This window comes from Vipera ursinii (genome assembly GCF_947247035.1).
Source record: "Vipera ursinii genome assembly, chromosome: 8".
NCBI lineage: Eukaryota > Metazoa > Chordata > Lepidosauria > Squamata > Viperidae > Vipera > Vipera ursinii.
In genome coordinates this window covers 5,945,436-5,970,827 of record NC_139519.1, presented here as the reverse complement: position 1 = coordinate 5,970,827, position 25,392 = coordinate 5,945,436, and the positions used below count along the sequence as shown (strand labels likewise).

The window sequence follows — 25,392 nt, the reverse complement described above, 5'->3', positions numbered from 1 at the left end:
TTTGTGGCAGACCCTCAAATATTGGAACGCTGCTATCTTGTCTCCCTTTGTCCTTCTTTTCACTAGACTTGACATGCCGGTATATATTGAACCCAAGACATTTAACTCCAAATTGCAGCAAGAGTCGTCTTGCCGGGTCTGAAGAAGACCTAATTAGTTCTGATTCCATTTCCTACACTTGCCTAAAGGTTTGTTTTGCTTGTTATTTCAAAGTCCATGCTCCCTTCTGGCCCCCAGGCATCATTCAAGACAGGTGCTAACCATCTAAACATAGAAGCAATTTTTAAAGACCATAAAAACCAGCTACAATAATTAGTCCATCTAAACGGCTGGGAGGGACAGAAAGATCTTGAGCTTTTGACTGAAATTGGAAAGAATGGAGGCTGAGGCCACTTGCGTCCCCCGCCTTGGTGGTGAACACATCTGGATATCTGCAGGCTCCTTGGAAATGGGCCTCTCAGCTCAAGACAGACCTTCTGTAGAGAACTCCTCTCTGGTATGAACCATAAAGCTGTTTGGATTCCTCAAACAAGGCTGCCTCTCTTCAGAGGTCCCCTTGGTTTGTTCACAAAAAAGCCCGCTAACTCTTGGGCTTGTACCTCCATCTGCTGAACTGAAGGAGACGGTGCATCCTCAAAAGTCTCCAGCAATCCTCCCTCTGAAGCCCGTATCTTTTGCATCAAGGCAGGTGTCAAGTGGGAAAAACATTCCCCTCTTTCCTAGAGACCTCCCAGACAGCCGGTGGGATGTTTTCTCAGCATCGAGAGCCAAGGTTTTGCTTTTAATCAGCCTAGATCTTTTCCAGAAGTCTGCTTTGATGGAGACCACCGCTTGGAAAGAATTGGCCCTTACGGTTTTCATGCGTTTAATTTAAATGGAACCGGCAAGGGGCTGTCTCTGCACACAAATTGGGATTATTGTCAGAATCCATTTATATCACAATCAGCCCTGGACAACCCAATTCTTCTCACTGGTACTGGCTTCCTGATGATCTCCCAAACCACCTTCCATAGTTCTCTTCATTAGATCTCAGACACAAAACCTAAAAGGTGTTTCATTAACTGTTCAGGAAACTAAATATATTTAGATCAGGGGTCTTCAAACTTGGCCCTTTTATGACTTGTGGACTTCAACTCCCAGAATTCCTCAGCCAGGCATGCGTGCCTGGCTGAGGAATTCTGGGAGTTGAAGTCCACAAGTCATAAAAGGGCCAAGTTTGAAGACCCCTGATTAAGATACTCCATCTAGGACAGAGGTCTCCAAACTTGGCAGCTTTAAGATCTGTGGACTTCAAGTTCCCAGAATTCCTCAGCATGGCTGGCTGAGGAATTCTGGGAGTTGAAGTCCACAAGTCTTAAAATTGCCAGGCTTGGAGATCCCCTGATCTAGGACAGGCAGAAATTCCATGTTTTGCTAGGCACCATTTCTTTCAGTTGAAACAACACCCAGAAGTCATAAAAGACAGGCTGCGTCAAAGCAGCAAGAACCAATCTCTACTCTTCAGATCCTACTGGATTGCAGGTCTCAACATCCCTCATCACTGGCGGTCGCTGAAAGTTGAGTGAGGTCAACAGCATTGTTCCAGGATAGAATCCTCAGTCTTATAAGTCAAGGTTGCTAACTGCACATGTTCAGAGAAGAGCGTATATGTCATCCTGCTCTTGAGAAATGTCCTCCACCTTCCCAGGTCTCTTGCCAAGCAGAGCAGGAAGGAGCCACAGCCAGGAGTCACTGGGCAGAGGAGACGATAGGAGGAGAGATGTTTGCAAGCAAGGTGGCAAAAGTTCAGAAAGAACCTGGTTGCCCCTTTTCCAACCAAAGGCCTAAAAAACAAAACAAAAGAGTACGCCTTGAATACAATTTGTTGGTCAGAAAAAGTGCATCAGATCCTGGATTTTGGGACAGGAGAAGCAAGTGGATGTTCTTTTGAGTCTTTTTGAACCCCAGATCCAGAAGCTGCTGAACTGGGAGATTTGCAAAGTTCTTAGATCATAACACAAAGAGAAGTGCCAAAGAGCTAAACTTTGACCGCAAGATGCACAAAAGCAAACAATGGACACACTTCAGACAAACATCTATTAAGAATGCATTTTACATCTGGTTAAATCCTGGTTAAATAGTGCAAATAAAAGATGACAGCCAGTCTCAGAGGCAGGCTTTCTAAAAAGCCTGGGCTTTTAAAAAATAATCCTGCTGCTACAAGTAGGCAGGCAGGCACACAACCCTTGCAATGGCCGGGCCATGATTTTCTTCCTGTCCTGCAACAGCATCCCACTTCACACCCGCTTTAAGGGAGAGGGAGGAGGAGGAGAGGAGAGGGAGAGTTGCAAAGTCCTGAGAGTGTCCTGGCACAGTCAGACACCCTCTGCATTTGCCAACCTGACTGGCAGATCTCACCTCCTTGGGTTTGGAGTTTTTCACGGCATGGTTAGGGTCTTCCAGAAAGGAGCTGCCAAATGACGTCTACTTGGATTTGTCTCCAGTTTCTCCTCTCAGCGAACAAAACGGAAGCATGCAAACAGGGCTGAGTCCAGATCAGAAGGGAAACACACACACACACACAGCTCAGATTTAGCTCAGGCTTCAGAAGAGCAACACCCCGAAGCTCCAGGAGAGGTTGCATCCAAAAAAAGGGACCAGCAGCCTGTGGCCCAGCCTGGTATGGAGAAACCCTGTTGGACGGCCGCTCTGATTCAGCAGGAGAAGATCAAGGGACAGCAGCCTCACAGCCAGGGGGCACCAGACCGGGGAAAGCAGATCTATTAGTATAGCAGCAACACATGTCAGAGATCAGCTGGAAATGCAACACACAAACACATGCAAGAGGAAACGCAGCAGCCCGGAAACCCCACCCTTGCAGCCCGTTTCTTCAGCAGCCAATGCTACAACAGATGCTAATGTTCTAACGGCATGTACGCTTGTGTTGTTTTTTTGTTGTCGTCGTTGTTTCCCCTTTGCTTCCATACGTCTGGAACACGCTCGCTTCTCGCGCTCGGTCGCCAAGCTTGCAAATCCTCCGTAGACAACAGCCAGGCTGAGCGTATTTACCCTGGGCTAATGAAATGCCTCTTCTAAATCACCAACAACCTTCTAAGAAAGCATCTGTCTCTTTCCTGTTTTCGTCCACACCGATAGAGTTAAATAAGACAGGCTGAGCGAAGGCAGGTTGGCAGAGAAAGACTCCCTCCAGCTGGACCTTACATGGGCATGGAACTCTTCTCCAATCGGAATCCCGTGCAATAAGCAGGAAGATCATTCGGCCGCCCCTTGTTGCAGCTCCAGCCGGCCATGAAGCCAGCAAAAAAAAAAAAGGGGGGGGGGGGAGAGAGAGAAGCAGACTGTTGAAGCTGAAAGCCAGCAAGCCCAAAGAGAAGTCAATACTTCTCCTTTTTGCTCTTGGTTGCCATCAGGGAGCTCCAGTGTTAGAGAAGGAGGAAGGGCTGGCCCAACTGGGGGTAAAAGTTGCCTGTCTCAGAAGAAATCCAGATGGGTCACATCAAGAAGCAACCACGAGGAAGAGGAGAGGAGAGGTGGAGTAGCAATCGCACGTCTTCTCCTGGGCAGAAGCTGTCTTAGGTCCGGACTTGGAACTTCCCAGCCTTGGTCATGTACTTGATTCCTTTGAAAGGCTTGTACTTCTCTCCATACATGTCTAAACGATTCACCTTCAGGCCTGGAGCGAGCAGAAAAGATGAGGTGTGAAGGCGGAGCAATGGGGAAGACGGAGGAGGCTGCAAAAACTGGGCACAAATTTCACCCCAAAACGTTTTGCAAAACGTTCAGCCAATTGTGGCGGAGAAATTGGATGGGTAACTTCTCTGAACTTCTTCAAAGGAGGAAAACCATTCGCAATAAGTTCTCACAATTCCTCTTAACGCCGACAATACGGGACTGAAGTTTCTTTTGAGGTCTTCTCTAGAGCAGGGGTCTCCAACCTTGGCACCTTTAAGACTTGTGGACTTCAGCTCCCAGAATTCCCCAGCCAGCCAATTCTGGGAGTTGAAGTCCACAAGTTAAGACTTGTTGCCAAGGTTGGAGACCCCTGCTCTAGAGTTTAATGAAAGTATGGGGCTTTGCTTACTTGTGCGGCCCAGTTGCTGGCATGCCGCAGCCCGATACTAGTCCACGGACCGGAGGGTCGGGGACCCCTGCTTTATAAAAGCCCCCCCCAAAAAAGTCAGAGAATTGGAAGATCACAAACCAGAGATCGCCAACTGCTGGATTTTGAACTGGAGGTTAATGGTGGGATTCTCATCAGGCTTGGAGGCCCCTGCCTGAAGACTCATTGTCCCCTTCAAACTGGGCAGCTTCTGAGGGTTGATCTTCCCCACATCCCACGTCAGGAGCTTTCAAGGGGAGAAAGAGATTACAAGATAGTTCACAGTGAATTAATAGCAATAGCAACAGCAATTAGATTTATATAATCGCTTCACAGTGCTTTACAGCCCTCTCTAAGCGGTTTTACAGAGTCAGCCTGTTGCCTCCAACAATCTGGGTCCTCATTGTACCGACCTTGGAAGGAGGGAAGGCTGAGTCAACCTTGAGCCAGTCAGGATCGAACTCCTGACAGTGAGCAGAGTCAGCCTGCAATACCGCTTTCTAACCACTGCGCCACCACAGCTCTTAATCTTAATCCTACAGAAGAGATTGCAACAAACCAGCATAGCTTGATAGGACCAGCAGAAACTGGGCTTTGTGACGCCAGAAGATTGGTTGAACCTACTTGAGTGTTCTCCAAACTGGGACACTAAATATGCTATACAGTTTATGATGACAACTGTGCCCAAAATTTCCACTGGTAAGCAAGACAATTGTTAAGTGAGTTTGCTCCATTTTATGACCTTTTTATCACTGTTGCTATGTGAATCACTGCAGCTATTAAGTTAGTATCACGGTTGTTAAGTGAATCTGGCTTCCGCATTGACTTTGCTTATTGGAAGGTCACAAAAGAGATCAGATGACCCGAGGACACAGTAACCATCCTAAATATCAGCCAACTCTCTGAATTTTGATCATGTGACTCTGGGGATGCTGCAACAGTTGCTAAGTGTGACAAACAGTCACAAGTCACTTTTTCCGGTGCCGTTGTAACTTCGGTTACTATCCGAATGTTTGTAAGGGGAGGACTACTTGTATTACATTTCTCCTTTTTGAGGCTGCTTTGAGCCCACTGTATTTGATGATATTTATTCATCTGTATGGACGATAAGAAAGGCCGAGCGCCAGAGAATTGAGGCCTTTGAACTCTGGTGCTGGAGAAGACTCCTGCGAGTCCCTTGGACTGCAAGGCGATCAAACCGGTCAGTCCTAGAGGAGATCAACCCTGACTGCTCTTTAGAAGGCCAGATCCTGAAGCTAAAACTCAAATACTTTGGCCACCTGATGAGAAGGAAGGACTCACTGGAGAAGAGCCTAATGCTGGGAAAGGTTGAGGGCAAGAGAAGAACAGGACGACAGAGAATGAGGTGGCTGGATGGAGTCACTGAAGCAGTAGGCGTGAACCTAAATGGGTTCCAGAAGATGGTAGAGGACAGGAAGGCCTGGAGGAACGTTGTCCATAGGGTCACGAGGGGTCAGACACTACTTCGGAACTAACAACAACAACAGCAACAACATTAATCTGTAAGTCCTCGTCTCCCCATTTCATTGACATTTTGGCAATCAGTAAACTTTTAGCACAGTTCTCTGTGTTTTCTCAGGAGAGGAAACTTGCTCCGGTCCATGACGGACTCTAAAATGAATTTAGATAAGCGGCTTTAGGCAATTACATTCAATCTATAATCTCCAAATTAGTTCCATTCTCTTCAAAGTCAGGCTTGCCACCTACTGTATGTTTGACAGGCAAGATGAGAAATTGCAGGGCAAATATCTCATTGTTATTCCTCCTGGCAGCCAAATTAGTTATTGCTGAGCAATGGAAATATTTAGATATTATCTCAATGGAGAGGCGGCATCATACGGTCTGGTCTGCAGCATTGCTTGAGAAGGCCATCGATAATAGCCAGGATGTGACAAGGCAAAGCAACACCATTGTTTTCCAAGGAATGGGGGGGATTTAATTGTTTATATGTAAGATTAGAATCCTGGCAGAAACTTGTCTCAAAAACAATGGACACATTAAAATGGCTAACATTATGTGAATTTATTTATTTATTTATTTTAAAAAACCCAATAAGCACTAGTGGTGGATCAAAAATGCCCTATCGAAGTGCTCTCATCTTTGGAATATGGAGGAGAGCCCAAAAAGGTTGTTACAGAACTGGGAATCCATCTCAGCATCTTTCCAGTGGTGAATGGCAGGATACCAAACAACAAAACTATAACACCTAGAACATCTGGCTGTAATCTCCTCTTCTTGAAGAGGTAGAAAGTGGTCCAGGAGAGTTCATTTAATGAGTCCAGTTCATTTAGCGACCATTCGAATGGCACTGAAAAAAGTGACTTATGATCATTTTTCATACTTATGACCATTGCAGCATCCCCATGGTCAGGGGTAGGCAACCTCGGCTCTTTTATGACTCATGGACGTCAACTCCCAGAATTCCTGAGTCAGCACAGCTGACTCAGGAATTCTGGGAGTTGACGTCCATGAGTCATAAAAGAGCTGAGGTTGCCTACCCCTGCCCATGGTCATTTGAGTTACTTTCGGATGCTGGACAACTGACTCACCTTAATGATGGTTGCAGAGTCCTGGGGTCATGTGATCAAGCGTTTTGCAAGCCTCTGACAAGCAAAGTCAATGGGGAAGCCAGATTCGCTTGACAACCACGTTACTAAGTTAACAACTGCAGTGATTTACTTAACAGCTATGGCAAGGAAGGTCATTAAATGGGGCAAAACTCACTTCACAGCTGTCTTGCTTGGCAATGGAAATGTTGGGCTCAATTGAAGTCGTAAGTCAAGGACTACATCTTCTCTGTGGCTATGTCTTCCTTTACACACACACACCCTGAGCCATCCCACTAAAGAGGACAATCCCCTCTAATAAAAAACTTCCAGTTAAACTGGTTTATTGCTAAACAGCCTATGCGTAGGAATCTTCTCAATTAACGGTCAACATTACTTGGATACGGGTCAATGGAATTCAAGCGGGGGTGCTTGTGGCTATGTGAGGATTTTAGGCTGATCCCTCTTTTAACTCTGCCACTAGATTCTGCCACTCCTTCTCCTACAACAGGGAAAGATGACAAACAGATCATCCCAAGAACTAGACTCCCACAAAGAAGAGGGAGTCAAGCTATTCTTCAAAGCACCTGAAAGCAGGACAAGAAGCAACGGATGGAAACTAGTCAAGGAGAGAAGCAACCTAGAACTAAGGAGAAACTTCCTGACAGTTAGAACAATTAACCAGTGGAACAACCTGCCTCCAGAAGTGGTGAATGCTCCAACACTGGAGGTTTTTAAGAAGAGACTGGACAGCCATTTGCCTGAAATGGTATAGGGTTTCCTGCCTGAGCAGGGGGTTGGACTAGATGACCTCCAAGGTCCCTTCCAACTTTATATTATTATTATGATTACTTGACTGAGGGTTCTACTTCCTCACCTTTGTGACAGGATCAAACGTGTGTGTCCCCTGTGAAGGTGTGAGGGTCATGTTAAGCACTCCTTTGGGCATCTGGCTGGTTACCAGTACCCCCTCCACCGTCTTTCCCATGGTCTGCTTGGGCCCCACAGTGATCTCAAAGCGGCCGAGGGAGCTGCTGTCTCGGAAGCTGATGTTGTGCTTCACGTAGACGGGGATGGCCACTAAGCTGCGGAAAAAGAAGAGCATTATCATGGCAAAAGGAGTTGTACCCCACTAATCCCTGGTTGGCATCACAGCAAGAGCAAGTGGAAAGAATAAGCGTGGCTGAAGATTGGCGAGCTGTTGGCATCTCACAAAACTGTGGCATCCTTGGTGCTCTCTGAACTTGGCTGTTTTCTTGTGGACGTTTCATTACCAAACTAGGTAACAGCATCACGCTAAAAGGGTGTGGGATGACTGCTTGTTTATATACTAGTGATATGCCCTGTCCTTGTTCGTGGGAATGTTCTTAGTGATTCCTTGATTAGGTTGTTGATTACGCTTGATGGTTCAAGGAGGCACCAAGAACACTCCCACCGGCACTGACAGGGCAAGCCACTAATATACAAACAAAGAGCAAACCCCACACCCTTCAAGCACTGATGACGTTATCTAGTTTGGTAATGAAACGTCTGCAAGAAAACCACCAAGTTTAGAGAGCGCCAAGGACCCCACAGTTCAACCCTGAGCTACAAATATCCTTTTCTCATAAAACTATTGGGTACCCAAAGTGGTGTAACTCCCGTAGTAGCAGAGACAGCCTGCTGTCCATGCCATCCATGTTTCCACAGACACCTCCCTTGGTGCTGCCGCCTCATCTTAATTTTGCTGTTCAACTGTAGAGAAAGGTGAATAAGAAGCCGCCCTCAAGGATCCCTGATCATCACAATTTTTCTTTTCCCAAAGTACCATTTTTACCTTAGAAAACAAACATGGCCGACAGAGGTGGCCCAATGCTCTAATCAGAAGGCCTGCCCACCTGCACAAGAGAAAAGCTTGCGGGGGGGGGGGGGGAAGGCCAGAAAGGCGATAAGCAGCTTCCTGAAAAGAAAGGGTTAAGCCAGGCAAGAAAGGGCAGAGTGGCGGAAGGGCCTTTAATCCTGAGGGAGTGAGATGTATGTACATTCTTGGATATTGTCCCTCTCTTGATTGGATGGTTTCCCACCAAATGCCCACCAACCTTGGCAGCTCTGCTATGTCACAAAAGCAGTATTCTCTGTCTTGCTGCTTTGCTGAGATAGAAAGCATTGCGTTACGGCAGGGGTCGCCGAACCAGGCAACTTTGAAGACTTGTGGGCTTCAACTCCCAGAATTCCCCAGCCAGCCGAGGTTGGTGGCCGTTTTGTGGGAAACCATCTAATCAAGGCAGCGACAATATTCTAGATATGTCTATATTCATCCTGCCTCTTCCAGATTCAAAGCCCTTCTGCCAGTCTGAATTTGCCTTTCTGTCCGACTTAAACCTTTCCTTTCGGGAAACGGCTTGAATTCCAACATGGCTGGCTGAGGAATTCTGGGAGTTGAAGTCCACGAGGCTTAAACTTGCCCAGTTTGGGGACCCCTGCACTACAGCATCTTAGGGACATTCATCCAAATGGACTGTACCAAGAAGATAGGGGTGACGTCAGTCCTGATACTTGTACCAAGCCAAAGGTAGAATTCTCTGGTGGACGATTCCATCTTCCGTTCCCTTATATAAAGGGAGGGAAAGTCCAAAACGCTGGAAGAATCCATCTTACTTTTGAGCGCTGACGTGGTAAGAGAGCAAGCGGAAGTTCCCGTCAGGGGGGATGAAGGACAGGATGCGTTCGGATTCCCACCGCTTGAAACGCACACAGGGGTGGAAGCTGACATCATCCAGCAATCTGGGGTTCTGAAAGAAGGAGGGGGATAGCTGGAAGTTCCTTGGCTGGGGGTGCTGTTCTCCAGTGTTTCTCAACCTTGGCAACTTTAAGACCTGTGGACTTCAACTCCCAGAATTCTTCAGCTAGCTTTGCTGGCTGGGGAATTCTGGGAATTTAAGTCCGCAGGTCTTAAAAGTTAACAAAGTGGAGAAACATGTTGCCACTCCCTTGTTATGAAGTGCCCAGTTCAGCCATAGCCACATTATGTTGTGCTTTGGTCTTCTCTCCTTGACACGGTTCCCAACCCCCATTTTCAAAGATGTAAACCAGGGGTCTTCAAAGTTGGCAACTTTAAGACTTGTGGACTTCGACTCCCAGAATTCCTCAGCCAGCCCTCTGGCTGAGGAATTCTGGGAGTTAAAGTCCACAAGTCTTAAAGTTGCCAAGTTTGAAGAGCCCTGATGTGAACGCTTCTCATCGCCCTTCCCTTCCACAAGACCCTTCCCCTATTTTGAAACAAAGCTGTTGCACCTCTCTCTTCCAGACTTGTTCCTAATTTCTATCCCTCTCTGCAGGCCGGGAAATAAACTCTGGCAGAATCTTAATATCCCCCAAGAGATGAAGAACCAAAGTCACCTACACCAACTTGATGTATTTATGGCGGCCAAAGCAGAACTCCGGTGCTCTGGTTTTACCGCTTCATACCACCCGTGGGAAGACTTTCTTGCTTTCCTATTTTGGATACTGGCTCCATGATGGTTGGCTGTGAAAGGGCAGCCAGGGAATTTGTTATAACTGGTGGGCGGCAAGAGGGATCTTTCCCCTCTCGTTTTTACCATGAAGGAGAGGGTGAGGTCAGGCATCCCAGTCAATTTCACGCAGGCATCAATCACCCCTTGGATTTCAGCTGTAATTGTGGAACCTGCAACACACACAAGCAAACAAAAAATAATTCACATAGATCAGGAAGGACGTTGGGGCTAGTCTAAACACTCTAACCCTCACATAACCGTTCACATAGTGACCATTTGAACTTATAACAGCAGGGAAAAAAATGATTTATGGCTTTTTTCACACTTACAATGGTTGCAGCATTCCCCCTAATCACGTGATCAAACTTTGGACCCTTGGCAACTGGCTCACTATGACATTGGCAGTGTCTCCTGGGGTCACGTGACCATCTTTTGTGACTTTCTGACAAACAAACTCAAGGGGGAAGCCAGCTTCAATTTGCAACCGTGTTAGTAACTTAACAACTGGAATGATTCACTTAACCACAGCAAGAAAGGTAGTAAAATGGGGCAAAACTCAGTTACTAACAACTGTCTCACTTAGCAATGGAATTTTGGGGCTCAGTTGTGGTTGTAAGTTGAAGACTTATCTGTATTCCTTTTTCAAAAGTTAAGTTTAGAAGAAGAGCAAGCAGAGTCCGGGGGTGGAGTCAAGCAAGTCATCAGCCTAGAGTCGTTACGTTCCCACAAACAATCCAAGTCCAGCCCCTCTTGAATTCTGTTGACTCATATCTAGTGACAACTTACTATTGACCATTAGTTGGCTAGATTTTTTTGAACAGGCATGACCAATAAATCTTCCTAACTGGAACTTGATCAGGGGTCCCCGACCCCCGAGCCGTGGACCGGTACCAGACCGTGGCATGCCAGCAACCGGGCCACACGAACAAGCAAAGCCCCATCTGCGGGATGCAGACAGAACACGAAACCAGGCCCCCTCCAGTCCATGGAAAAATCTCTCTCCACGTAACAGGGCCCTGGTGCCCAAAAGGTTGGGGGCCTCTGGTCTAGATTCTTCATGCCTGACAGTAAGTTTATATTTGCCAAGCTGTAGGCAAAGCAACCACTCATTAACTAATTAGGGAAAGTAAACTAGAAAAGAAAATGCTTTGAAGAGATCACTAAGTTCTAGTCTGCCTGAGGCACAGGAACATGGGGCAGTCCCTCTGTCAGCTCCAGGGAAAAGAAGGCAGGCGTAAATTGGCTTAGCAAAGGACAAAGGCTATGTGGTTTTCCATAAATGCCGAGATTGCTGCTGTCTTTGAGCAAGGACGTGGCTGGAATACCTGATTTGTCGTGGCTGGAATACCTGATTTGTCAATGATGGCGTCTATTTCCTCAATCACATCAAAGTAGGCTTCATTGTTAGTGTACTTCACACTGGTCCGTCGCCAGGGCACCACGGACAGCTGCCCTGTGGGGAGCTGCTCTCCCACATTGGTGCTTCCTGGAAAGACAAAGAAGGGAGGAAGAAGCCAGAACAGGCGCCAGACCAGTCAGTTTAACTGCAGCAATAACATAGGACAAAATGGTAGCCACAACTCAACAATCAAAGCCCTGCTCCTTTTTACGTGTGTCACAGGTCACATAAAAGTAGGTAGGCTTTCGCCATGGAATCAGGGCTACAACCTTACTCTTTCTCTCTCTCTCTCTCAGACACACACACAGAGGAAGAGAGCAATGCTTTGGGGTTGGAAGGTCTGTGCAACCAGCCTGCTGTCTTAGAAACATTAGACGCCAAACAGAAGCAATTTTATTTATGGGGATTACTTGCAGACGTTTCTTTACCCAACTACGTAACATCATCAGTGCTAGCAGTTGGGTAATGAAACGTCTGGAAGAAAACCAGCAAGCTGAGAGAGCACCAAGGACCCCACGAGCTACAAATATTCTCTTCTACAATTTTATTTGCATGGACCTTTTCCTAATATGAGGGATGTGGTGGCTCAGTGGGTTAGGACACTGAGCTTGTTGATCAGAAGGTCGGCAGTTTGGTGGGTCGAATCCCAAGTGCCGCGTAACAGAGTGAGCGCCTGTTACTCGTCCCAGCTTCTGCCAACCTAGCAGTTTGAAAGCACGTAAAAAATGCAAGTAGAAAAATAGGGACCACTACGGTGGGAAGGTAACAGCGTTCCGTGCGCCTTTGGCGTCTAGTCATGCCGGCCACATGACCACGGAGACGTCCTCGGACAAGCGCTGGCTCTTCGGCTTTGAAACGGAGATGAGCACCGGCCCGTAGAGTCGGAAACGACTAGCACGCATGTGCGGGGAAACCTTTACCTTTTACCTTTCCTAATATAAATGTGCAGTTTGATATTCCAAAGCTTTCTACGGGTTCCTTGCTTTTTTTTTATCCTGTTTCCATATCTCTTTAAAATGGCAATCCTCCCCCCCCCAAAAAAAAACAGTGTTGACTATGCTGTTGTACATCTGACACTACCTTGAGAATAAGCAACAGTAAAATAAATATTCAAATATTTTACAGAGGATAATGCTGATTTTTACTCTTAGGGTAATCGGTTGTCCTCAGCACAATCCTACACCACATCATCAGCCAGTGTAACTCAGCGTTAAATCCTAATGGAATTTATTCCCAAGTAAATAGGCATATCACATTAACCTATGATTTGATTAACCATGTTTGTTAACTACATTATAATTGCCATGTTAACCCAAAATCAAACAAAGCACTGGTTTTTGGTAGGATAACTGAACACAGCCCACATAGGCTGTGTCATTGTAATACTCTATGCCAGGGGTAGGCAACCTTGGCTCTTTTATGACTGGTGGACTTCAACTCCCAGAATTCCTGAGCCAGCATGGCTCAGCTTGGAAACCTCTCCCTTTCCCCTCAGCATGGCTGGCTCAGGAATTTTGGGAGTTGAAGTCCACCAGTCATAAAAGAGCCGAGGTTGCCTACCCCTGCTCTACGCCGTGCAAAACTGGACCCTGGAGTTTAGTTTGTACAAAACACTTCACTGTACACTAACTACGTACTGTAGGCTATTCAGCTAACCCCATAAACCACAAATCAACCAACCCCACTTTAGCCTAATGGACTATGTGAGGCCAGTCACAACCATCTACCTGTGATTGTATTGACAACTGTCCGGAGGATTGTCGGCGGCCTGATCAGCTCCTTCAGAATATTGGACTCTGTTGCCAAGGGGAAGCCATTGTCCAGCATCTCCTCAAGCACTTCATAGACCACCACCACGTTGTCCTTGATGACAGCCTCAGAGCAGACTCCGAAATAATCCTGGGGTGGATGGGAAGAAGCAAAACTAAGCAGTTCTCCATTCTTGGGGTCGGCAGCCTCAGGAAAAGAGAAATCCCTTAAGTGCCCAGGAATTAGGTGAGAACCCAAATTATAAATGGCCTCCAAAATAAGGGAACACGAACCGCGGCTCAGAAAGGATTACCTCCTGCCCAGCCTCAGCGGAAAAGAAAGCGGGAGGGAGTGGGGGGGGCAGGATTGTACTGTGGGACCACTAAAACCATCTGGAAATAGCCCATCCCATCATCAGACCAGATGGAGGTACAATTTAAAGAGTCTGCTTCCGTTCATCTGAAGACGATTTGGAATGGAGAAAGCTTCCCTTTGTGGGTTTCCTGCTTCAAAAAGGCCACAAAAGCAGCACTTCTCATTTTACAACCATCAGGAAGCTCCAACAGAAACTGAAAACCAGGAACATGGATAATAAAGGATTCCAAGTGACAACTAAGAGCTCACTCTAATTTCATATAGGCCTGTAAGGAACTATCTATATGGGGATAGGATAGGGGGAAACTTGAGAAGTCCCCAAGGGAAAAAAAAAGCAGAGATCTACATTTAAAATAACTAAAATACAGATGTCGATAGTTTAATATATTTAAAATATGTCTCCAAGAAAATTCATCATAGAATAACAGTTAGAAGGGGCCTGGGAGGTCTCCTAGTGTCTAGTCCAGGGGTAGGCAACCTCGGCTCTTTTATGACTTGTGGACTTCAACTCCCAGAATTCCTGAGACAGACTCAGGAATTCTGGGAGTAGAAGTCCATGAGTCATAAAAGAGCCGAGGTTGCCTACCCCTGGACTAGTCCAAACCCCTGCCCAAGCTGGAGACCCGATATCATTCCAGACAAGTAATTCTCTTCTTAAAAGCCTCCAGTGATGGAGCACCCACAACTTCTGGAGGCAAGCAGTTCCACTGGTTAATTGTTCACACTGTCAGGAATTTTCTCCTTAGTTCTACATTGGATCCTTCCTCGTTGAGTTTCCATCTGTTGCTTCTTGTCCTGCCTTCTGGTGCTAGGGAGAATAGGTTGACCCTCTCCTCTTCTTTGTGGCCGCTCATCAAGGTTCAAGGTCTTAGTGATGGTTTTTAAGTCCTTACATGGCATGGGTCCGGAATACCTCAGGGACCACCTGCTGCCGGCGTCGACTCCCCTCCACCCTGTGCGTTCCCACAGAGAGGGCCTCCTCAGGGTGCCTCCGGTCAGAGAATGCCGGCTGGTGGCCCCCAGGGGGAGGGCCTTCTCTGTGGGCGCCCCGGCTCTGTGGAATCAACTGCCGGTTCAGCTCCGGATGGCACCGGATCTCCGCTCCTTCCGGCGCGGGTTAAAGACCCATTTATTTGAACAAGCTGGCCTGGCCTGATGGGGAGTTACTTAGGGTTTTAATATTTATATATATATTTTATTGTTTTTACTGTGGGCAATAATTTAATTCTTTTTTAACTTTGGTATTTTTGTAGTTTTATGATATGCCCTGTTCACCGCCCTGAGTCCTTCGGGAGAAGGGCGGTATAAAAATATAATAATAATAATAATAATAATAATAATAATAATAATAATAATAATAATAATAATAATAATAATAAATATTGGAACACTGCTATCTCACACTTAGTCATTCTTTTCATTAGACTAGGGCCTAGGCACATCCAATTCCTTGGTGGAGCAGTGGGCTAATGCCTCCTTAAGTAACACCAGCTGCCTGCAATTAGTGCAGGTTCGAGTCCCACCAGGCTCAAGGTTGACTCAGCCTTCCATCCTTCCGAGGTAGGTAAAATGAGGACCCAGATTGTTGGGGGCAATTAAGCTTGACTTTGTAATAATGCCGCTTGGTGTGTGTGTGTGAAAGCCCTAATAAGCAGGCATATACATAGAATGAAGGCTACTGCTAAGCTTGTAAGCCGTCCTGAGTCTTCGGAGAAGGGCGGGATATAAATGGAATTTAAAAAAAATTCCTGCAACTGTTCTTCGTATCTTCTTCTTTTCTTTTATCTGTCCTTTTATCCTCCAGGCCCCTCATCATCTTTGCTGCTCTTCTTTGCACTCTTTCTAGAGTCTCCACATCTTTTTTGCATCGTGGTGACCAAAACTGGATGCCGTATTCCAAGTGTGGCCTTACTAGTGCATTGTAAAGTGGCATTAACACTTCATGTGGATTTTGATTCCATCCCTCTGTTAATGTGGACTAACGGAAAGGACTGAAGCTCTGTGGGAAGCAGAGTCCTTGCATGTAGAAGCTCTCAGATTCAAGTACTGGTATCTTCAAAGTAAGGAAGAAGATATGTCCCAATGACTTGCCTTTTGGTCTCCCAACCCTTTGGGTCAATATATAAAATTGAACTCCAAACTAATCCAAGCTGTTTGCTATCTACTCCTTGTCTTCCCTTTTTTGCAACTCTTCCTATAGAGAAGGTCAGACTTGGGAAAGCACCAATCGTTTAGTTCAGAGGTGTCCATGGATGGCAACAGAGCCTTGGTGGAGCAGTGGGCTAATGCCTCCTTAAGTAACACCAGCTGCCTGCAATTAGTGCAGGTTCGCGTCCCACCAGGCTCAAGGTTGACTCAGCCTTCCATCCTTCCGAGGTAGGTAAAATGAGGACCCAGATTGTTGGGGGCAATTAAGCTGACTTTGTAATAATGCCACTTGGGGGGGGGCGAAAGCCCTAATAAGCAGGCATATACTGTACATAGAATGAAGGCTATTGCTAAGCTTGTAAGCCGCCCTGAGTCTTCGGAGAAGGGCGGGATATAAATGGAATTAAAATAAAATAAAAAAATAAAATTTTTAAGAACTGTCGACTTCAACTCCCAGAATTCTGGGAGAATTCATAGATGGCTGGGGAATTCTGGGAGTTGAAATCCACAAGTCTGAAAATTACCACGGCTGGACACCCCTGGTTTAGTTCATCTTGAAATAGAGATTATCCATCCATAATGGATAGTCTAGTGGAAATAATAGTATATATCCATATACAACGCCTTTGCAAGTTCTGGGACATGAGGTCCTCAAAAATCCTAACTGCCCCTTTACTTAGTCACGTCTTGGGAGAAAGTTTCATCTGAATTTCTGGAAAATTGTTGCCACTCCATATCTGGGTCTACCTCAAGATATCTTGGAGCTACAGACTCTTGAAGTTTCAAACGATTCATACTTCTGTCAGTAGGAAAGTTGAAATTCTCAGAGACTGTAACTTTGATGTGAACAATCAAATTTATCTTGGAATCTCATTCCCCTAAGACAGGAAGTCTTCTGTGGGTGGGAGCTGTATGAAACATGAGGTAGGTACTTTTCTGAAATGGCTGCCATGAGAGAGCTGCCTCTTCGCAAAATGGATGCCACAGTCACAAAACATATTTATTTCTTCAAATGTACTAACTCAGGGTAGGCCACCTTGGCTCTTTTATGACTTGTGAACGTCAAATCCCAGAATTCCTGAGCCAGCTATGCTTTTGCTGGCTGGGGAATTCTGGGAATTGAAATCCCCACATCTTCAAGTTGCCAAGGTTGAGAAACACTGGTCCAGATTTTTTGCAAACAGGAGAAGGGATCAACCATACAGGTATCCACCATCTACCTTTTGATCCCTCCCTGCGAATGCCTCTCTAAAATGTCCCTTTTCTACTCTACTGCAGGCCTTTTCAACCAGTGGTACGGATACCACCTGTGGTACATTGGCACCTGGCAGGTGGTACACGACCATCCTAGAAAAGTGGTAGCGGGGGAGGGGAATGAGTTGAACTGGTGGCAGCACCGCACAAGCTGCTAAGTGAGAGATGGCTGGAGCTGCAGGGCTGTCAGGGCTCAGTGGAAGCGCCAGGATCAGCGGCAGGCTCCAGCTGGAGCTCAGCGCTGATCCTGGCGCTTCTGAGCCCAGAAGAAGCACCGATCAGCTGGAATGTTGCAGCATCTCCAGGGTCTTGTGATTTACATTCTGATGCTTGGCAACTGATTCATATTTATGACGGTCAGTGTCCCAGGGTCATGTGAAGTGACCAAAACCTGCTGCAACCACCCAGCAGACGGGGGGGGGGGGGCGAATAAAAACCAAACACCCACCCCACCCCACCTGCCAATCCTCAACAGAAATGCTCACAACAATGAAAACCGCGGGCAGGCAGGCGTCTTGCTCGGCTGTGGCTTGGGGGGCCCTTTTTCCAGTGCCATTGTAACTTTGAACAGTCACTGAGCGAACTGTTGTAAGTCAAGGACTACTTGTACTTCATCCCTTTTTTCCTTTTTTGTTTTTTTGGTCATCAGGTTTTTGACACCTTGCTAGGCGACTGGTGGTCCTCGGATGTTGCCATATTCTAAAAGTGGTACCGTGGGTGAAAAGGTTGAAAAGCCCTGCTCTATTGCACAGGCGGCAAGTTGAGAAGACAACCTGGGAGGCAGGTAAGGGAAAACGGCTCAAACTTGCCCGGCTTGATCGGCCTGTTTGGCAAAAGACAAGGTACCCCGGGTGCAAACTTTCAGGTGAGTACTGTGAGCCCAGGGATGTGGATTAGCATAAAAGCAGGGCTGGCCTTGCCAAACAAAGCAACTATTTCAAGCAGGATTGGCCACAGGATTCAGCCAGATTTAAAGTGCAGGTAGTCCTCGATTTGCCACAATTCGCTTAGTGACCGTCAAAAGTTACAATGGCATTAAAAAAAGTGACTCATGGCTGTTTTCCACACTTGGAACTGTTGCAACATCCCCCTGGTCATGTGATCGAAATTCGGACACCTGGCATCTGACTCATATTTACGACGCTTGCAGCGTCCCGGGGTCACGCGCTCCCCTTTTACGACCTCGTGACAAGCAAAGTCAACGGTGAAGCCAGATTCTCTTCATAACCGTGTTACAAACTATAGCTGCAGGGGTTCACTTAGCAACTGTGGCAAGGTGGTAAAACGAGATGAAATTCACTTAAAAACTGTCTTGCTTAGCAACAGAAACCTTGGGCTCAATTGTGGCCGTGCGTCGAGGACTACTCTGTGTATGGATTTTGACGTGTTTCTGCCTGTTCAGTCCAGCCGATCCAGACCAAAGCTGGACTAGGATGCCCATCATCCTACTGCCTGGGTAGCACCATCCCACTTCGGAGCGCCACGTTGGGGAAGGTGGTGAAGGCATACGTCTGATGGAGAAGCCATTTGGGGCTTCCGTGAGGGCATGGCTGATCACGGGACCGAGGGATTGCTGTCTGATTAAAGGCCAAATTTCATGTGATTTCAGATCTCGCTTTGTTGTCCTCATCTGCCTCTCCCTCTGTCAGAAAGAAATATTAAACTCAAAGTAGACATCCTGTTCTTGAAAGGGAGGGCAGGAAGGGAATCCAGATCAGCATCAGCACTGGATGGAAGGGTTTTCATTCTTTCCTTGCACTTCACTCTCTCCCACTGAAAACTAACCTTGGAAGGATCAACCTCTAGCACCATTTTTCTGCAGCAATGGCTGCCCCACTGCAGTGGTGGTGCAGGATGTGGAGAGGATATCCATTGCTGCTATGTGGTTAAGAGTGCACTATAATGGGGTTGGAAGGGATTTGGGAGGTCTTCTAGTCCAGCCTCAAGGCAGTTGACCTTATACCTTCCTGGTGAACTGGCTGGCCAGTCTCTTCTTGAAAATCTTCACTGACGGAGACCCCACAACTTCTGGAGGCAAGCCGTTCCACTGGTTAATTGTTCTCACTGTCAAGAAATTTTTCCTTAGTTCTAGGTTGGATCTTGCTTTGATAAGTTAGTACAGGGGTAGGCAGCCTTGGCTCTTTCATGACTTGTGGACTTCAACTCCCAGAATTCCTGAGCCAGCGTAGTGGACCCTTTAAAAATGGGCACATTTTTGACTTTCTTGACACCCGGACCATGGATACTCCTAGCACCACACTCGGACTGGGTTCATATACTGACTCACATTCGGATTATGGTTTACTAAGTAAAGCACAATGGCTGGGTCTAGGGTAAGAGTGCTGTGACCCAGCCAATATGGTTTAGTGGCTAAGGGGCATAGATCGGAAAGCAAAATAAGGCCCTGGAGCGCACTAAGCAAAAGGCAGGCAAACTATTTTATGACATAGCATGTGTCAATCTAACTGACAGCTGTAGCCCAACTCAGTTTTAAGATGTTGTCGCAGTCACACACTCGTTACCGTCTGCAAACATTTTACCAACCTAGAGCGTTTTACTGTAATGGCTTAAGAGTGTTTTGGCAGATTTGGCAACTTTTAAGATGTGCGGACCTCAGCTCCTGGGATTCTCCAACCACCATTCAGAGGTGCCAAGTTGGAAAACCACGGGTTTCAAGTATAACTCCACAATTTCTGGAATTCCCAGCCAGCACTGGGTTGTGTCCAACAATTCTGGGTGAAGCTGACAAGCTAACCATCCCCTCACAGAACCTGAAGCTCAGGAAGAGAAACAAGAATGTCTCCAGTAGGGGAAATAGAGCCAACATTTCTGGAAATGATAAAAAGCAAGCACCCCCCCACCCCCACCCCCCATGCACACAGAGTATGGTAAAAAGTCAAGATGGTAGTCACAATATTATGGTAAAAGGGTTTCCCATTTTTAATTGCATAACAAGATATAATGTAGGTACCGCTTCAATCATATCATTATGGCTGCCATCTTGACATTTACCTTTTGAACTAGTTTCTTGCTGTCGTTAAGGTGCTGGCCTCGAAATCACGAGACTGTGGGTTTTACTCCCGTCTTAGGCATGAACACTGGCTGATTTGGGGACAATCAGCAGGAGATGGTGAGTTCTAGCCCTGCCTTAGGCATGAAAGCCAGACTCTGGGCCAGTGACTCTCTCTCAGCCCAACCAATCTCCTAGGGTTGTTGTGAGGAAAATAAGAGGGGAAGGAGTATTATGCTTGCCCCCTTTAGTTACTTAAAAAAAAGTAATAAAGGTGGGATAAACAAACTCTAATAGATAAATATTGTAAATAAAATACCCTGCAGACATTTTAACACCGCTTTATAAAGCCTTGGTAAGGCCAAACCTGGAATACTGCTTTCAGTTTTGGTCACCACATTATAAAAAATATGTTGAGACTTTGACTGTCCACTCTCTTCTTAAAAGCCTCCAGGGATGGAGGCAACTTCTGTTCCACTGGTTAATTGTCCTCACTGTTAGGAAGTTTCTCCTTAATTCCAGGTTGCTTCTCTCCTTGATTACTTTCCATCCATTGTTTCTTGTCCTGCTTTCAGGTGCTTTGGAGAGTCGGGGGACCCCCTCCTCTTTGTGACAGCCCCTCAAATACTGGAACGCTGCTATCAATGTCACCCCCCTCATCCTAGTTTTCTCTAGATGAGCTGTATCCAAATCCTGCAATGCCAAACGTAGTCCAAAGAATCAACAAAGAATCAATATACAGCAACTAATTGCAACTAATAGTAATTGAAATTAACAAGATAACGAACAAAAACGATTTATTACTAATGCTAATAGCATTACTGTATTTTTTGAACAGGACCTTGAAAGGCCTTTTTAAGGAGCCCAAAATCTGGGGGGAAAATACTGACCATCGTTCCCTACCAATAACTTTTTTCACAGCGATGATATTTTTACAACAATGACTTCTTATGCCTAATGATGTTAGAAGAAAGCATTTGTTAGTCACACTGCATAATCCTACATCACAAGACATCATGTGATTTCCCTGTGTTCTCCTCCTCCTAGCCATAGTTAACTTTCCTCCTAGCCATGTCATCTTTCGACACATGCGTTTTGCACCTCTGTGAATTTCATTATCCATGCTTCTGCATGCTACTTTTTAAACATCCACTTCACAATCCCACCCCCACAAAAAAACCCGACAGTTGTGCATTAATTCTAAATCGCTAGAATACTTCACCTACCTGAAACGTATCCACCACCCGGTGAAGAAACTCAATGACAAAAAGCGGGGGCACTTCTGTTTGGATCACGGCCACGAAGAAGATCTTGTGTCGATACACGCTCAAAAGATAATGGTGAGGGGTGGAGATCACCGGGGGCACATTTTCAGCCTCCGAAGCTCGTTCTTGAGCCTCGAAGAAGTAGTCGCAAACTGAACGGCTGATCACGCTCTTCCAGTGTTTCTCCAGGAAAATGTCTCCAGAGGAGTTGATGAGAAAAAGGCTGTGAATCATTGCTGGTCCAGATGGAGGCCCACCGCTGAGGACCAGTCGCCAACCCAGAGATCAACTGCTCTGTGGCTCCTCAAGTCTAAAAAATCAACACACAAATACACACAAGCACGTAGGATTTCTCAAGTCTGTTCTTTCGCCTCAAGGTTCTCCACCGCTATCAGAATTTGCTGCCTTTCCCGATCTGAGCATGCAATAAGCTAAGAGAATGAAGCGCGAGCCGATTTATAGCTGCCAACACAATCATCAGCAAGAATGTGGGACGAGCACATGAAGATGATGTGGGAAGACACTGCAGAATTTTGACGGCTGTTGCAACATCGAAGGCGAAATTTGAAAAAGGGGGCCAGCCATTGCAGAAGTGCTGGTGACTTTTCTCAGGTAAGATTTTGCCTTAAGGACTTGTAACCAGACAGGTAACTGGAGACAAAAGGAATCTGAGCTGCAGCTAAGAAATGGCTTCAAGAACGTCAGGGTAGAAGTTTTGATTTTCAAAACAGGGGCATCCAAGAAAGAGGGGCATGTAAAAAAAATAATAGAAGGAAAGATGGTGGACATGCACAAAAGTGGGTGGGGCTTTGGTCATGTGGACTTGGCTGCCATCTTGCCTACTTGGATATCCCCCATAGATGCCCCTATTTCAAAGAAACGAACCTTACTGAGGATGTTCTTTGGCCTTGCAGTAGATCAACTGGCCACTGGATCAGAGTTTTGGCAGTGCTCTGACTTTGCCTGTAGTTTAGTGACCATTCGAAGTTATAACAGCACTGACAAAAGTATCTTATATCTGTTACTTCCCACTTACAACCATTTCAGCATCCCAGAGTCATATGATCAAAATTTGGGTGCTTGGCAAGTGCTTCATATTTATGACTGTTGCAGCGTCGATGGAGAAATCGCTTAACAGCCGTATTACTAACTTCACAACTGCAGCGATTCACTTAACAACGGTGGCAAGAAAGGTCATCAAATGAAACAAAACTTAACTACCTTGCTTGGGCTCAATTGTGGTCGTAAGTCAAGGACTATCGGTAAATTCTTTCTTTAAATTTGAATGCTCCCACCACCACCACCACATGCTCACAAGCCTGCAATGACTTTTGACCTACAAATCAAGCTTTGTATGCCTTCCTCTCACCTAAACTTCTTTACGGTCCCCTTTTCCATTATTTATAACCAATCCCAGAATGCATTCTTGCTCTTGGGAAATGCAATTCTGTACTGCATTAGGAGCAGCCACTATTGCCCTGCATTGGGGAAACAAGGACTCACCTTGAGCCTTGAAAAACATACATTTTATTCATTTTTTTTAAAAAAAACCTAATACCAGAATCATTTTATCTACTAAGGGTGCATCTCATTACGTTCACATGACACCTCTTGCAAGCTGTGCTTGCTCCCAAGTAGATTCCAGGTGCGAATCAAGGTGTTGGTTGTTATTCTATATAGCTAGGCTGTTAAAACCAGGGGTCTTCAAACTTGGCCCTTTTATGACTTGTGGACTTCAACTCCCAGAATTCCCCAGCAATCATAGTGTGTGTTCTCTGTCCCCATTCCTATACACTACAGCAGTGTTTCTCAACCTGGCAGAAGCCACACTTTTGTTTCCTATTTTTTTTTAATCCCATTTATATCCCGCCCTTCTCCGAAGACTCAGTGCGGCTTACAATCTAAGCACAAATCAATGTGCTTGTGGCAATGATCCTCTGGGATAGGTTGGTCCCAAAATCATCCCGTCCCTTTCCATAGCTTGAGGCCTGATTTGTACTAGAGTCCCCCTGCTCTGGTCCAACACCTGAACACCAGCCTGATTCCCCTTTGAAGATTAATCTGTTTTGGTTTGTTATTTATATCCTCCATTCCCTGCCCCAGAAGATCAAGATAATATTCCTGGGACAATATTTTTTAACACAACAATCCTGTAAGGTAGGTTGGTCCAACAACCATCATTGGCCCAGTCATCTAAGAAGCTTCCATTTTTAAGGGTTGATCTGAACCTGGGTCTTCCCAGTATTAGTAAAACACCTGAACTGCAAAATGTCCAATTGTAACTCCTTTTACAGTTGCTGGACAACCATAGGAGCCTGAGTCCCCACATTTATACCAAACTTCCATAACTGAAAAAGACAATAATGAAACCAGGATTAAGCAATTTTCTACCTCCAGGTGGTTTTGATGACATCCTACTATTTACTGCTGTGCACACAACTGGTGGGGAATGAAGACCGGGCTGTTTCCATCAGTATTGAACAGTTTTGAATTGCTAAAATGCATGAACACAGTTCCGGCCTGTGTTGCCTTAAAGCAACTAGGAAAAGCAAGATGGGGGCCCTCAGAAATCTCTTCGGGAAACTGAATTCAAAGAGCTCCAGAACACCACAGACTTTCTCTGCAGCCACCCCAAGAGTTCATTGTTACAATGCATCTGAAGCTAGTAAGACTATGTTTCTTTCAGCCAAATCTCTTCTCCCAAACCTTAGACTGTCCTGAAGCCCATGTGAGACCCCTTCTCCCTATATTTTTTTCTCGTCCTTCCAGGGAATCTTTCTGACATCCCCAGAAGGCCAGCCTCCCCCCCCTCCCCCATCGCTTCCATTCATCCCCAGTTATCCTCCAACTGGCGTTGCCCTCTAAATGAAGCCATAATGTGGCTTGTTGAGGTTTCTGTGGACATCTCAGCCTCTATAAACCAGGATTTAGGGCTCAGCACATTATGCAAAGCGACCCTATTGCAGATTGTTAGGCTGTGCAGCCAGTTCATTTGTGGCTTATTAAGCAGGCTCTGCAAAGCCAGTTCATTTGTGGCTTATTAAGCAGGCTCTGCAAAGCCAGTTCATTTGTGGCTTATTAAGCAGGCTCTGCAAAGCCAGATCATTTGTGGCTTATTAAGCAGGCTCTGCAAAGCCAGATCATTTGTGGCTTATTAAGCAGGCTCTGCAAAGCCCGATCATTTGTGGCTTATTAAGCAGGCTCTGCAAAGCCAGATCACTTGTGGCTTATTAAGCAGGCTCTGCAAAGCCAGATCATTTGTGGCTTATTAAGCAGGCTCTGCAAAGCCAGTTCATTTGTGGCTTATTAAGCAGGCTCTGCAAAGCCAGTTCATTTGTGGCTTATTCAAAGAACCAGGGCAAATGATTCAGTTTGGCTCCCGGTGTCTCCGGAAGTCAGATTCTGAGTTCAGATCAAATCGACATGTTCTTTGCCAGGGATTCCCACGGATCTCAATGTACACATGTTGTACTTTGACAATAAAGGTTTATTATTATTGATCTGTGCATATATATTTCAGGTATGCAATATGTTAGCTCAGCTAATATAGGGGTAAATATCTTGCAATCAACACTCAATAAAATAAATAATTGGATCTCAACCCAGAGGGTCCAGGTCAGGCAGGAGACCCTAAGCTTACCTTCTTCCAGAGCCCCTGACCCCAATTCACAGCCTCCGCATCGCAGCCATCGCTTCCTCAAATAAACCGTGATGGGGGGGCGGGAATAGACCCCTCGGAAGCCGCCCACGCTCGCCGTTGATTGGCCAGCGGAGGACAAACCCCCCCCCACACACACTTTCCTCCTATTCCGTGTCGCCGGTTCTTGACAGCTCCGATTGACAGAACTGGTGGCGCTGGGGCAGGGCGGGGCCTCCCAATGCCGTCCATCGATTGGTGGGTAAGTCCCGGCCTCGTCCCCGAATGGCAGCCCGGGAGGCCGGTAAACGCCGAGCCCTGGGAAAAGCTGAGCGAGAGATTGGCTGGCCTTGAAAGGCTCGCGCGAGCCAGGGAGGCGGGTCGCTGCGGCTCTA

The 25,392-nt window shown here is 46.2% G+C and overlaps 1 protein-coding gene across 2 annotated transcripts; it reads right to left on the bottom strand.

The window, feature by feature from the left end:
- AP3M2 (adaptor related protein complex 3 subunit mu 2) lies at nt 1-25,171 on the bottom strand. 2 transcript variants are annotated; one of them, XM_083368762.1, is made up of 10 exons: nt 25,001-25,171; nt 21,322-21,670; nt 13,287-13,458; nt 11,509-11,646; nt 10,245-10,330; nt 9,304-9,437; nt 7,544-7,751; nt 4,202-4,346; nt 1,850-3,673; nt 1-1,164 (listed from the first exon to the last, which is right to left on the bottom strand). In XM_083368762.1, exons 2-9 carry the CDS (start codon nt 21,592-21,594, stop codon nt 3,573-3,575), a joined length of 1,257 nt encoding a protein of 418 aa, XP_083224888.1. In that variant the 5' UTR covers nt 21,595-21,670; nt 25,001-25,171; the 3' UTR covers nt 1-1,164; nt 1,850-3,572. The 2 variants fall into 2 exon arrangements, with proteins under 2 accessions (XP_083224888.1, XP_083224889.1); XM_083368763.1 differs by having other exon boundaries at nt 1-1,823; nt 2,398-3,673.
- Between the last annotated feature and the right edge of the window lie 221 nt (nt 25,172-25,392).